At 34.7% G+C, this 14,882-nt stretch overlaps 1 protein-coding gene across 2 annotated transcripts; it reads right to left on the reverse strand.

Moving 5' to 3' along the window:
• Positions 1–4,501: 4,501 nt before the first annotated feature.
• On the reverse strand, positions 4,502–14,882 carry LOC128987802 (PHD finger protein 14). Of its 2 annotated transcripts, none has more exons than XM_054408829.1 (2): positions 14,713–14,882; positions 4,502–7,183 (listed from the first exon to the last, which is right to left on the reverse strand). In XM_054408829.1, the coding sequence occupies exon 2, from the start codon at positions 7,173–7,175 to the stop codon at positions 4,881–4,883; it is 2,295 nt and encodes a 764-aa protein (XP_054264804.1). In that variant the 5' UTR covers positions 7,176–7,183; positions 14,713–14,882; the 3' UTR covers positions 4,502–4,880. The 2 variants fall into 2 exon arrangements, with proteins under 2 accessions (XP_054264804.1, XP_054264805.1); XM_054408830.1 differs by having other exon boundaries at positions 14,575–14,882.

The raw sequence follows: 14,882 nt of genomic DNA on the forward strand, positions 1-14,882 counted from the left end.
ATTTGGTCTTTCTAGAAAAGAAAAAAAAAACTCAAAAAATTGAAAAAAAACCAATAAAATCTTTTTAAGTTTGTATAAGTCCAAAAAAACTTACCTGAGATCCGAAAAATCGTTATGTTTGTATAGAGGTGTGCTTCTTTTGTGTATAAAACATTGAAATATGACGATATTTTAATTTTTGAAATTTTTATGATAGAAATCATAAACGTGATGGTCAGGGACAAGCTGTACGGTCGTGAATTGTCTGGAATAATCTATTTCTTTCCAAACAATCCTTCAATTATTCTGTTAGTTATAATAAAAATATGTGTTTCAATTGAACTAAACTGTTCAATTTACAATTATATTAAATTTATTGTCACGACCAAACACACTATAATCCATAAGGCTGGATTGGTCGTGAATAAACCCGCGATGGTCGTGAAACTTTGGTCGTGAAATTACGTTTTATTTGGCTCTGTTCTGGCGGTAGCCCTGCACCTCATGTTCGAGGATACAAAGTGGACTTCTAGGTTAATCTAGCAATTGAAATATCTTATAAACAAAAATTAACACCATGTCTACTTCATCGAATGACTACGTACGGTCATGGACACACCAAAATTACAAAAAACACAATCTTTCCTTTATTAATCTTGTAATTCCTCCTTTCAACTCGAAACGACCGGCACTACAATCCTGACGTACACCCCAAACTAGTCTCTAAAACCAACTGACTCCATCGACGCCAGGCTTGCCACTGTTGTGCTCCAAATTTGAAAATTTTTCCCAAATGGTCGTGACACCAAATCGAGGGACAGACTTATTTTGTCATGGTAGTCAGTTTGTAATGACAATAAAATTATAATATGCTTCTTTTTTGTAAGTTTAATAACCATTGATGACATAAAAATATGGCTTTATATATTTTGGCATGAATAATTACTCTAAAAACAGCGTGAAAGTTGGAAAATGTACCCTAGGGACACGTCATGGTCGTGAATTTTGAGACTTTAAAAATACGAAAAAAATACCTAGAACCTATTTAAAACCAAATAAATGTGTGTAACATGTTGCCCCCGTCCCAAAAAATATTAAAACACATAATAATAAACTACAATTCCAGTATCTACGAAGTAAAAGGCCAGGGACATGAAAACGTACGTTTTTAAATTTTCACTCTTATATATGTGTCTGTGAACACGATAACTCGAGTAATTTTTGGCCGATTTTGATGAAATTTGGTTTAAATGTGTAAGGCGTGGGATAAACTTGAATAAGTTCACAAACCAGCATGATCGGACCATGGGAACGAGGTTTCACGGGGGGTTTTATGGGTTGAAAATTGTTTTTTTTTTTTGCCCTCAAAGCACAACATTTCTCTCTAGATCCTTTTTAAGAGCTTAAAAAACAAATAATTTGGTATATAAAAGTGTTGTTTTTTTTACAATTATTGGTAACAGAGAAAATTCAAAAAGTTTTAAATTTAAAATCCCATGTTATTCCTATGGAGAATATTGTAAAATGTTGTAGTTTGCCAGTTTATGAATATATTTTGATCAAACATTTTTTATTTTATTATAAGCTATTAATATTTTACTAAAAACCACACTAGCGAATTTCCTATATAGGGAATAAGCTATTACCGTAGGTCTCATGGTAAGACCTAGACCCAAGACCGCTTTACCCCAGAGGCCAAAAACACCATCCGTTTTAATTCATATATATATATGAGTCCGTTAGCGCGATAACTCAAGCAAAAATGATCCGATTTTGATGAAATTTGGTACATTCAAACGAGTTTCTCGAACCAGCATTACCGCCAATCGGACCATGGGAACGGGGGTTTATGGGGGATTTTATGGGATAAAAATGGGCTTTTCCCATTTTTTTTACCCTAAAAACAATAATTGTTGCAATTTATTTACAAACCATTTTGTAGAGCTTACAAAAAACAAATAATTTAGTACCTATATTGAAGCGCTGTTGTATGCCTAACGGAACGGAGAAAATTAAAAAAGTGTACCTATTTTAAAAACCCATGTTATTTTTAGGCAGAAAATGAAAACTGTTGTAGTTTACTTGTTTATGGGTATATGTTGATAAAATTTGGCACAAACAAAACATACTTTTTTACCCTCCCTGTTGCAGCTGTTGTTAGAGTACTCGTTAAACTAATGCTATTTAGATAGGGAATAATTGTGATATTTTTAAGGAGACATTTGAGTGTAAATCCAATTAGGCAAATGGAAATTCGCTTAGTCTGCAGGTTTGCTGCGGCGGGGGTGTTTATGAAATGTATTCTTCTTATGACGATAAAGTACTTGACTTGAGCCATGGTCTCCTCTAACACAAGGCTGCGGTGTTGGTAGGGGGGCAACATCATGGGTCTGACTTACGGGAGGTATAAATGAGGCAACAATGACATCATAGTTTAGTTCAAAATTCCTCCGTGAACAGCGCTTTAGTAAAGAGCACAGCGCGTTATTTTTATTTCACTATTTTTTTTGCCAACAGTGTCATTTTGAGGCTTCTGATCCATGATGTCATACCTTAATTATAAAATTAATCTTATAATTTTTAAATTATAAAATTAAATTGTCATAACCTAACCAAACTAGCTGATGATGAAAAAATCAAATGAAGGTTTACTTATTAAAAAAATAGTTCTGTTCATAAAATTAAATTATAAGTGTCTCAAATTTTAACAAAAGATGTACTACAGTTAAGAAGTAATGGCATTCTAAACTAAATCGTTGACTAAAAGTTAATCGGTGGGAAACAAACCGGCTATCTTCAGTTCATCAGCCAGGAACGCTTCCACTACACCACCGAGGCCGATGGCTCTATCCTGTATCGTTGTGGTTGCGGTAATGGTGTTCCCTCAAGAGAAGTCATCTGACAGTTGATGTCATCGAAGGCTCTTCTATACATCCTTTGAGTACCACCCAACATCATGCCTATTGCCATGGCAATAACAAAAGTGTAAATATAAACATTTCCTTTTATAATGCAACAGCTGTTTCAGTTTGATGGGACAGTGGTGTTGCCACTTTCGTCTCCCCGCAGCCTTGTATTAGAAGAGGCTATGCTTGAAATCACCTGGGAGAGAATGTGAACTTCCAGAATAATTGTTCTCCTTATTAAAGCAAATACGTTGTATTCCAAATAATAAAAGAATATTATCATTTATGAACTTCATCAACCCCCTAAAATGCATATCAGATGTACAAAAGTTTAGGATGTAAATAGTATAAATACAAGTCATAAACTGTAATCATTGTAAATAAATATGTATGTTTTACACATTTTCAGAAAATTTATTTTTTTACCTAACAACTTATTAGGTATTGGTGAAGCTAAAGCCGGCTCCAGACATGCTCCATTTGCAAAGCACGAAATATTTTATGTTCGGCGATCTAGTTGTCTTCCTATTCGTCGATTCACGAGTAGAAGTCTACACACGTGTTGTTTTCCGAGCAACTGTTCGTTTCAGGAATAGCAAAAATATTCGTTCACTTTGATGTGTGCAAAAATACTGACAATGAACGGCAAAACACCAGCATGAATGTTTGCTGCTCCAAATAGACAAATACCTATCCACACTACTCGCAATTCGCTGTTCTGTGCTTGGGGAATGGCGCATATCTAGAGCCGCCTTAAAGATTCAAATTAATGTTCAATGTTTTGGCTTATTCTGTAGATATTTATATTTCTCTATGTGAAACTTTGATGATTGTTGGGAGTATTGAATAATAAGCTACTTTTTCCAAACTTTCCCAATTGATCTCTTTTTTTAATTATCAATCAACCGCCGTTGATTCAACTGTACGGTAAAATGATTAAATGTGCTTCCTACTACATTAAACTCTAGCACAGAGAAGTAAGGAACAGAAGATACATTTAATGGTACACTTAAGTGGTGTCTAACACTAGTGCTGTGTCTAGGGCAACGTCCCGCACTGCCCCCCTAGTCTTCATGTACTACAACACTCATAGTGGAGGAAGACCATGTGGGATAGGAATTTCCGCACAGTGTTTGCCGTTCGGGCTCTTCCTTGCTGACATTTATATTTTCACAAGTATATTTTTGCCCCAAAACACCAGAGCCAAAAGTGTGTTTGTCCCATAATCGTGTTTCCTCGGTACCTTACTTCTCTGTAGCTTATAGACCATTATGGTCTATCCTAGACCATTATGGTCTATTGTCTGTGCTCCAGCCTATTCAGCAATAATGAAAAGTATCTAAGGTGTGTTTGCTACAGTTTCGGGGATTTGTGATTTGATTTTGGTTTTAATGAATATGGTCTGCCTCAAGGATACTTAACAGTTGTATAAATTGTTCAGTTAGTATTTTCATTGTACATAATCATGTTTTATGTTGTATTTCAATAGCTGACTTGGTAACCCATTCTTATGCAACTTCCAACAACCTGTTCTTAATCTTATGCAACTTATGGTAACTTTCTTATGAATAAAATAAATTTTGTAAATCAATTATATGGACAGATGAGTCAGTTACTCAAAAAGTTTTATTTTATAAGAATGTAAAAATTATCGTTGAATTACAAAACGTAATCTTAACAAAAAAGGTTTTGCATAACATCCTGAAAAATTGCCTATTACAGTATTTCAATTCTCAAACAGTTTTTACAGTAGATCTTACGTTTCTTACGTTTGAGCATAACATAAACAAGAATTTTGTTTATATGAATTAGGCAATAAATCTATACAAAGGCAAAGATAACCATAAAAAACAGGAAACTTGAACAAATTAGAATTAGTTAGAAATAATTAAAAAATTAAGATAACAATTTGTTTAAACATTAAAACTATCTTTTGATGGTTAGTTAGAAGCTATTATAATTAATTGTTGACAATCAGATCCTGATGAACTTCACTCAGTCGCTTTCTGTAGGATCACATTCAGTGCAGTGCCAAGAATATCCTCGACCCTTAGGAGACTTCTTAACCGGTGGATTAAGGCAAAGGAAATGATAACTTTTCATACAATCGTCGCAGGTGACAATGTTGGCTTTTGTACCCATCTGCTGGCAGTTATTGCACATTATTTGTAGTTCAGTCTTTACTTTTGCTTTCGACAGTCCAGGGAGGGTAACAGAATTCGAGTTTGAATCTACTTCTACTTCAGTCTCCTTTATCATTGTTTCTGACGATGAAACATCAACAACTTTATGTGATGTGTTAAGAGTTGCAATCAAATTATTTGTTGTCACACGTTGCCTCTTAACCTTCTGAAGGTTTGAGTTTCGTGAAGAATTGAAGCTATGACTCCTTTTCCTTTTTTTACCATTCTTCTTACGTGGTGCTTTCTTTGCAGAATCCAACATTTGCTTTTCAGGAATTTTCTTTGTATCTTTCATTATAGCAGCTTTACAAGCTTTGAAATAAGATGACTCCAAAACCTTCAAGTGTCTCATTTTTCTTCTAGCATCCATATCAACCTCATCTGGGTCAGAATCACTCGAGCTCTTGTCACATTCTGAACATTGCCAACCCATCACTTTGGTTTTCTTGGGCATTCTTGCCAGTGGAGGGTTGAGACAGTTCAAGTGGTAATACAACAGACAAGCGTCACACTTGATTAACAGATGTTGATCTGTGGATAACTTGCAAACACAGCACAGAAGGCTCAGACTCTTGGGAACAAAACCAGTCCCTTCATTTGTTACACTGTTCATTGTTTGTTCCTGAAGGCTGAAGGCATCCCTTGCAGAATTCAGGGAGGAACAGTTAGGAGAGTTTCTTATACAGTTGTAACAATCGGGTAAAATCTTGCTTCGTTCAAACTTTGAAAAAATGTCATTATGAATCTTCATGATTGACTTTAATTTTTGGCCATTAATAACCGCTGCTTGGTGACGTTCAACAGTGGTATTGAACAACTTCTGTAGCTCTTGTTGTTCTTTCAACAACTTAGCATTTTCCTCAATCTGTACATTCAAATTTTGTTTCATAGAAATGATGCGACTATTTCGGTCCAAGTAGTAGCCCACAAATTCAAAATCAAAAGCAGGAGCAACATGCCATTTACGGTGTATGTCTGCTAAAGCCTTTGCTAGAGCCTCTTTCAAAGCCCAGGCCTGTGTGTCGATTCCACTTAGTGTTGCCTTGCGGTTCAGTGCTTCAAGGGTGCTTGCACTAGAAATCAGTGGACGAGACATCTTATGTGGTTTAACCCAAGGTTGATGTTTATAAATCGTAGATTTTTCAATATATTTTCGTTGATGTTTTTGCAATTCTGTCTTTACCCAGGTAGATTTAGACAAGTTACTAGGATCAGATTCTTCAGAAGGTAGCAGCTTCTTATGATTTTTTATTTTTGACTCGTAAGCTAGCCAATTACGTTTGCGGACCTTTGAAATACTTTTGTCTGAATGCAGCTTGCAATGAGCATAGAACGGGTCGGCATGATTTATTTCCTCTGACTTAGCTTCAGAGAGAAGACCTTCCTTCTGAGCACATGTGGCGTGAAAGAATGTTCGACACAAACCAGCATCACATTCGATACACACTCCAGTTTGACTCAACTGTTGATCAGGGCAGAGGGAACAAACTCGTTCTCCCCATTTCTTGTAAGACATATCAAACAGTGTCACTCCTCTCAAATTGGTCACCTCTCTAAATGCCACCCCAGGCATGTACAACGCACAAACTAAATGAACCCACAATCCCGTATCAGTCTCTTTGAAAATACCTCCAGGATTGGGACAAAGTTCGCACGTGGGATTTTCTTTTCCGGCTTGACAAGCATCACAGAACCAGGATGCTTTAGATTTTCCACTTCCGCTGCTAGAAACACTATCAGTATCCGAAATTCCACAGCAATCTTCGTGTACAGTGACTCCACAACTATCACATTCGACAATCTCATTATAGTCACTAGTTTCATCTCCAAGACAAACACCGCAGATTACAATCTTAGACAGATCAATTTTTATGTTATAATCTGTTTTTTGAGTACTGAGTGGTGTTGCTTGAAGATTTTCTTTTTCACTTGCAGTATTTTCATTATCACTTTTAGAATCTTCGTCAGAATTAATTTCTGATTCAAAGTCTGTTGTAATGTCATTTTCTGAGTAGTCTTCTGCCCTGAAGTCACTGTCGCTCTCATCAGAGTTTTCATCAGACTGCACCAAAACACATAGAGGTATGGACCTTTTCCTTCTCTCCATAACAAATCCTGAAATCAATAACAACAAGCATAATATTATGTGTTACAATTATTTGGTCATTTTATATTTGTTTCCAACTGAGTCAAAGTTGTAAAGGGCGACAAAATAAAGACCGGACATTTTTAAAATAAACATAATTCACATATTTTTGTGTCAATTCACTCTTATTACATTTAAAGTATTTGTAAACTCTTACCATTTAAGAAATAAACCACTTACTAAAAAGAGTGGATTAGGCCTACCCTTTTTACATGTTCATTACTTATAGAAAACAATAACTGTGTGATTTTACACACTCTTTACGGCGGAGAAGCCTGCTTTTTTTCTGAGAAACCTAAGTAGTTTCTGAATCAAAGCAAAGCAAGCAGAACCAAAACTTTTGTTATTCTTGAGTTTTACCGTGCTGCTTAGGGTTGTTTTGAGTTGTCTTAACTTGTTCATTGCATTTTAAAATTTTATAAAAATTACACATAAATGAGCAGGAAATAAAAATTATCTCTAGACATTCTAGTGAAATTTTTAAATAAAGCACTGTCAAAATATTAAACGTTCCCTGCAGTCACAGAAAACATTATCATCGTACGATCAATAAATGTCAGTTAATAAACTTTGACATTTAATATGCTCCTCAGAAAATCCGACCTTGATCCTGGTTCCGTAGGGTCCCGGTCCGTATTGTAGTACTTTCAATGATACTTTCTATAATCTGGCCACAAGAAGTAGCCTACTATGTAGCTGGTGATGGCTTAATAATACAGTCACCTGTATATGTATATAATGACTGAAAATGCTACATCCACCCACTACTCTTGTGCCATAAAAATATTGGATTAAATTCCTGGCTGACAAACCAGGGTGCGTATTTTAAGGTGAAGTTCAGAGAAGGATGGGTGTTGAGTGGATATATACAAGGTGTCCGAAGAAGAATGCCGGGATTTTAAACGGTCATCGCTTGGTGACTATTCAAGATAACTAAATAATTTATATGACTAAACAGTTGAAATATCAAGTTTCATATTCCGTATGGCAAGGGAGGAAACGATTACCTTAGCATGCCAAAATTTAACCAAACTAGCAAAACCAAATTTAACTCCCATAAGAAATACATGGGGAGCAAATTTCATTTACGTATACGCCAAGTGGGATTATAGGTAAATATATGCCGATGCTTGATGGCAAATCTGTGCGTGCATAGGTACCTTTTTGAAGACCTCCATCATGAAAATCGTCCGGGTAGAAGAGCCAAACGAACTTGAAAAATAGAAACCAAATTTAACTCCCATAAGAAATACATGGGGAGCAAATTTTTTTACGTATACCGTACACCGAGTGGAATTATAGATAAATATATGCTGATGCTTGATGGCAAATCTGTGCGTGCATACAATATGATTTGAGACCTCAATCATGAACATCGGTCGGGTAGAAGAGCCAAACAAACTCGGAAAAGAGAAATTAAATTTAACTTCCATAAGAAATACATGGGGAGCAAATTTTGTTTATGTATACACCGAGGGGGATTATAGATAAATATATGCCGATTCTTGATGGCAAATCTGTGCTTGCATACCTTCAATTTGAGATCTCAATTATGAAAATCGGTTGGGTTGAAGAGCCAAAGGAACTCCGAAAAGAGAAACCAAATTGAACTCCCATAAAAAATACATGGGGAGCAAATTTCGTATTTTATATTTTAATATATAAGATTATCAGAAGATATTGGAGCTCATAAAAAATCTAATGATCATCTGTAATGTGAGGGGTAGAAGAGGGGAGAGGAGGAGGCCGACAAGGCGACGGCCAATCTAGACCTACACCCTGAATTTGCAGCCGCGCCCGTGATCATTAGTTGTATGGCCATACAGTACAGTACGGTATTGTTTATTCGTAAAAATTTGTGTTCGTTTTTAGTGTACCAAATTTATGCTTTAAAGACTTTTTGACGACCTCCTAGGAGCGAAAACACATCTTAGGCTTGACAATGACACCTTGAGTTTAGAAACCGGTCCCCATCCAGATGCGCAGGATTATGCTGGCAACAAAAGGTACGGTATTTAAAATTTCTACAAAAGTAATTTTTAAGTAATCAAGAAGGCCAACACTTAATGAATACAATTCAACTCTTATCTTTTTAAGCGGGATTTTACTTTGGATTTTCAAAACAATAAGTTAAATATTATTTTTTACACTAAGGTTAAAAATTGTTGATATCATCCTTAATCTTTGGGGAGTCATAGCGACACCTTCTCCGCCATAACTCCCCCAATAGGATGGTTTCAAACCATGAAATATTGACTGACTTTTCTCATGATTGAGCCGATAATCAATTAAGAACCAACTTTAGGCCTACTACAATTTCATGCCAATTTAAATTTTAAATAGGTATTAGGCCTACAATTTTAACTTTCTAAATAGGTACAATTAAATAGCCTTAATGAAATTTGTCATATAAGTTAAGGAACTTTTTGGTGGTGAGTAGCCTAAGTTAAATGGAATCATAAAAAAAACAGTAATAGCTTAGAGGTAATTAAGGAACGAGTTTCTAATGTTCGGTAGGTCCTATCTTTTAGAAATAATAAAGGTAAAAAAACAAGCCTCTAGTAACTAAATGGTGTTATTTAGGGCCTACTTATTTAGAAGTTTATTAGGGTACTATTTATAGTAAAACTTAAGTTAAACAAATGTAGTGGTGGTCTAGGCTAGTTAATGTTTTTTAGTCTTTGGATTTTCAATTACCAGTCAATCTTAATGATTGATAATAATAATAATTTATTCAAACATAAATACCTCTGTCGCAGCAAACCTGCAGACTAGGCGAATTTACATCTACCCGGCTTGATTTCTACTAAAATATTCCCTAAAAATTGTCAGATTTATTTCCTATTTAAATAGCCTAACATTAATTTTAGTGAGAAGTTAGGTTTGCTAACAAGGAAGATATTGAGGTGTTTTCTTTATTGAAATATTGATAGCTTAAGTTTACTTAGTATGAAATAAACAAAATTGTCAAATTTGATTAAAATAAGTTATATCCATAAACAATCAAATTAGGTACCGGTACTGGTATGGTACTACAGTTTATTTATTCTCTTTAAGAATAACATGGGAATTTTAAATTTTACTTACATTTTTTTTTCTCCGTAATCAATGAACATTCCAAAACACTTCAATACCTAGGCCTAGACTAAATTATTTGTTTTAGCGAATTTCCCATATAGGGAATAAGCTATTACCGTAGTACTCATGGTAAGACCTGGACGCGGGACCGATTTTTTTTTCGTTTTGAGGTCCCTAGAGGCCAAAAACACCATCCGTTCAAATTCATATATATATATAGGGTCAACCGGGGCTAATATGAACAAAAAAAGTAAACTTTTGACATTAACTCAAAAATGGTAAATGACAGAAGAAAAGAAAAAATAGTAGTGTATACAGCTCTTTTAGCTGAATCTATTTATTTACTAACAAAAAACATAAATGTAACCATTATAAAAACAAAAATTAAAAACCACTGTTCACATTAGCCCCGCTAAAAGGGGCTAATGTGAACAGCCCATGGGGCTAATGTGAACACTCTTAATAACTCTGTTATTTACAACACTAGGCATATGTGGGGGCTGTTGTGAACAAGCCTAGGGTCTAGTCTACCAGTTGCAATAAGTCTCAATATTTTATCTTAAATAGTTTTTGAGATATGAAGGTATCTTTGGAGAGCCGCGGGTCGCCCTACGGTAACCCTTTTTTTTTAAACCATTTATAAATATTATACAGGGCTAATAATAAGATATAAACAAGAAAAAAATTATCTGTCAACATACCTGAGTATTTATTAAAAATTTCTTCCACATACAAATTGTTTTTTTTTAAAGCACTTAAAAAAACAATAATTTAAGACAATGCAAATTGTTCGTTTAGGCAAATGACAGTTTATTGCACTTTTAGGCCTATTAGGTAAATATAAAAATGTGGGCTAGGCCTATTCAACACCTTAACTGTGTTGTCTTTGTAAAATTAAAACTGTTTTATCACTGTAAGGCCTTCAAAGAAGTTTATTGAGGAACTTACGCCTCAAAAACTTCGACAATTTTGTCGAAGACATACTTATGTCTATCACTGGTTCCACATACATTAGGGGCTGGAAGTTTCCCCAAAATGTCAGTGGTAGAAACAATAAATATATCATCTTCTTTTTTCAGGAATGATTTTTTTTCCTCATCACAGGATTTAAATCCCATCACTTCGGTATATGTATATATATATATATATATATGTATATATATATGTATATATTGTTGTTCACAATAGCCCCCATTCACTGTTCACATTAGCCCCCCAACTTTGAAAGCTTATAACTTTGGCTGTTATTAATTTATTTTAACTTTGGGAAAAGAAAAATAATCCCCAATTCTTATTTAACAAAATTCAGGCTTAAGATTATTCCTACAACCAATGTAAAAATTGTTATAACAAAAGTTTTCACTTTGCGCGGAAAAGTTTTTTGGGCGGAAAAAAAGTGTTTTAACAAAGTATTTTTTTAAAGTACCTAAAAGTCAAATTTGAAGTTTTCTCATTATGGACACAAAAAATACAATAAATTTCCTTTCTAATTATATTTTTTTCATGATTAAAAATCCCAGATAAATGACTTTTTAAGTCATTGTTCATATTAGCCCCAATATTTTGGTGTGTTCATATTAGCCCCGGTTGACCCTATATATATATATATATATATGTGTCCGTCAGCACGATAACTCGAGCAAAAATGATCCGATTTTGATGAAATTTGGTAAAAACGTGTAAACGTACGTTTATTCGAACGAGTTCGCGATCCAGCATGATCGGACCATGGGAACGGGGGTTTACGGGGGGTTTTATGGGGTAAAAATAGGTTTTTCCCATTTTTGACCCAAAAAACATAAAATTTAGCAATTTCTTTCCAAACCATTTTGTAGAGCTTAAAAAAACAAATAATTTAGTATTTTGAAGCGTTATTATGCGCCTAATGGTTACGGAGAAAATTCCAAAAAATTGTAAATTTAAAATTCCCATGTTATTCTTATGGAGAATAAGTAAACTGTTGTAGTTTGCTTGTTTGTGAACATATTTTGATCAAATTTGGAAAATGTTTTTATTTTTTACTAACTATTCACATTTTACAAAAAAAAACAGTTTTACCCTCCCTGATGCAGCAAACCTAAGTACTTGTTAAACTAATTCTATTTAAATCAAGAATAAATGTTATATTTTTAAGTAGACATTTCAGTGTAAATCCAATCAGTCAAATGGAAATTCGCTTAGTCTGCAGGTTTGCTGCGGCGGGGGTATTTTTTTTATCTCTTCAAAATGGTCAAGAGAGATATTATGAAATTTGGTGTTAGGGTAAAAAATGGGAAAATCAATTTTTATTCTATAAAACCCCCCATAAACCCCGTTCCAATAGTCCAATTATGCTGGTTAGCGAACTCGTTTGAATAACTTAAACGTAAGCCTAGGTTTACACGTTTGTACCAAATTTAATCCAAATCGGTTAATTTTTGCTTAAGTTATCATGCAAAGGGACATACACACACACATAAGTTAGGCCTATCTAAGGACTCCGCGCTCCCTTTTACCTAAATTTTATGTACTTTGTTCTAACTTAAATTTCTAAATTCTTTTGCTCTCAACCATAACTGTATAGTTTAGTAAGTCGATTAATCAATAAATCTCATTGTTTCCAAATGCGTGTATAATTTTAATAAGCTCACAAAGTTTCTCGGTCAACGCGAAGTTCTAAGTGTTGATAGGTTTTCGTGGTGGGAATCACCGAATGAAAATAACCAAATCAATCGGTTATTGATGCTGAATAGACTAATTCGGTTATTTTATCCTGGTTTGGTTAAATTGGTCATTACCGAGCGATTCGGTGATTTAGTTATTTAGTTTGTCACATCATCAGGAAACTAAAATTTATTCGGCGATTCGTTCGACTAAAAATCACCAATTGACGCTAAAAGACTAAATGCCATTCAGTTTCCCATAAGATAAAAATTAGTTGTGTTTTGTGACAGTGAATAATGACTAAAATTGATTTGGTGATTCATTCGACTTTGGTGATCCGATTGACGCAAAAAATAACTGATTGATTATTCGGTCATGGAAACCATTCGGTTATCCCATCACTAGGTTTTCGGCTAACGAGGCTACTGGTCTCATTTGAACGGATTGTGTTTTGGCCTCTAGGGCCCTCAAAATGAAAAAGTAAATCGTTCCCGGGCCTAACTTACCATGAGACCTACGTTAATAACTTAATACCTATAAGTTATGGGAAATTTGCTAAAAACAAAACTTTGAGGTTAGTCTTTGAATTGTTACAAGTAACTTATGAGCGCATTCTGGGAACATGTACCGGTGCCGCACCGGTGCAAAAAATGTGTCGTTCTGGGAGACCGGTGAGTTAACCTAGCAGACAGCTATTTCCTCTTTTTCCTCCCCCGGTGCAAGATTTATGCACCGAAGAAATTGTACGGTGCATAATACACCGGCGGCCTCTTGATTGGTCAGTTTCTTTTACAGCAGCTTGCAGCCACGGCAAGATGGCGGGTCCACTGAATAATGTTCATTAGTTTTATAGTTTATGTTGCGTACTTAATGAGTGAAAATTTGTTCAATGAGGGGGTTATAAGTACGTAATAAATAATAATTTTCAATTTTATTCCGTGAGGGCAAGTTTGTTTGTTTGATTTAAATATTAGGCTATAAAGCAAATAGTAACTTAGATGAATGTGTAAATTATAATCCGATGTGTACCATAAACCGGTGAACAACCGTTCTGGGATACCAAGACTCTTGTCCCGGGGCGGTACCGGTGAATAAGTCACCGGTTAATCTGCACCGGTGCACCGGTACATGTTCCCAGAATGCGCTCAATGACTCTTTGGCGTTCTGTTACATTTAATCATGATTCATACAATTCCCCTACATACCATATTTTGACAAGAATTGAGTAGGTCAAAGGCCACATTAATTTAGGTACTGTATAAGTTAGGCCTACTTGATTTTATAGAATAATAAAGGTAGACTAACTTAGGCCTAGGCCTATGTCAAACTAGGCTATTATCTAAAACATACCTACACTAAAAAAAGTTTGATCGTCAGTGGGTTGTTGTAAAATGTTGATGGGCTGAGTGTAGTCTGGTAGTGACAGACAAAAAACGCAAGACAAGAAATTACGAACTAATAATAACAATTTTAAACTCGCCACTTATAGGCTAAATAAATATTATTAATAATATTAAGTTAGGTACCTGTAAATATTTCAGATACTTTGTTGTACGTTGACTCTAGTTAAAATGCCACTGGCGCAGGGAAAAAATGCATACAGCCTACCTAGTTAAATCATTTACAAACTAAAACTTACCTTCAATATTACGAATAGGCTAAGTTTAGATCGTCATCTAAGTTAATCGACAAAACAAACTTGTAAGGGAAAGGGACAAACTTAAAACTGAAATTGAACTGAACTAATAGGCCTAAAAGGGAAAAGGTATTAACTTACGTTATTTTACAGTATTTTCGTTTGTTTCTCTGGTCTGAAAGTAAACATACAGGTAACTTAGGTATAAACAAATAGGCTTTAGAAATTACTGAAATTAGAAAAGGATTTGATTTGAATGTTTTTCTTCTTGTCGTAACAATTGCACCTTTCTCGTTCTGCTCTACAACGAG

Source organism: Macrosteles quadrilineatus, unplaced genomic scaffold, assembly GCF_028750875.1.
Source record: "Macrosteles quadrilineatus isolate MER2022 unplaced genomic scaffold, UCM_ALF_1.0 Scaffold_2__2_contigs__length_208266976, whole genome shotgun sequence".
In the NCBI taxonomy this organism is placed as follows: Eukaryota; Metazoa; Arthropoda; class Insecta; order Hemiptera; family Cicadellidae; genus Macrosteles; species Macrosteles quadrilineatus.

Bases quoted from the DNA above. Each gene is read 5' to 3' on its own strand.
- LOC128987802 (XM_054408829.1), bottom strand. From the start codon at position 7,175: ATGGAGAGAAGGAAAAGGTCCATACCTCTATGTGTTTTGGTGCAGTCT.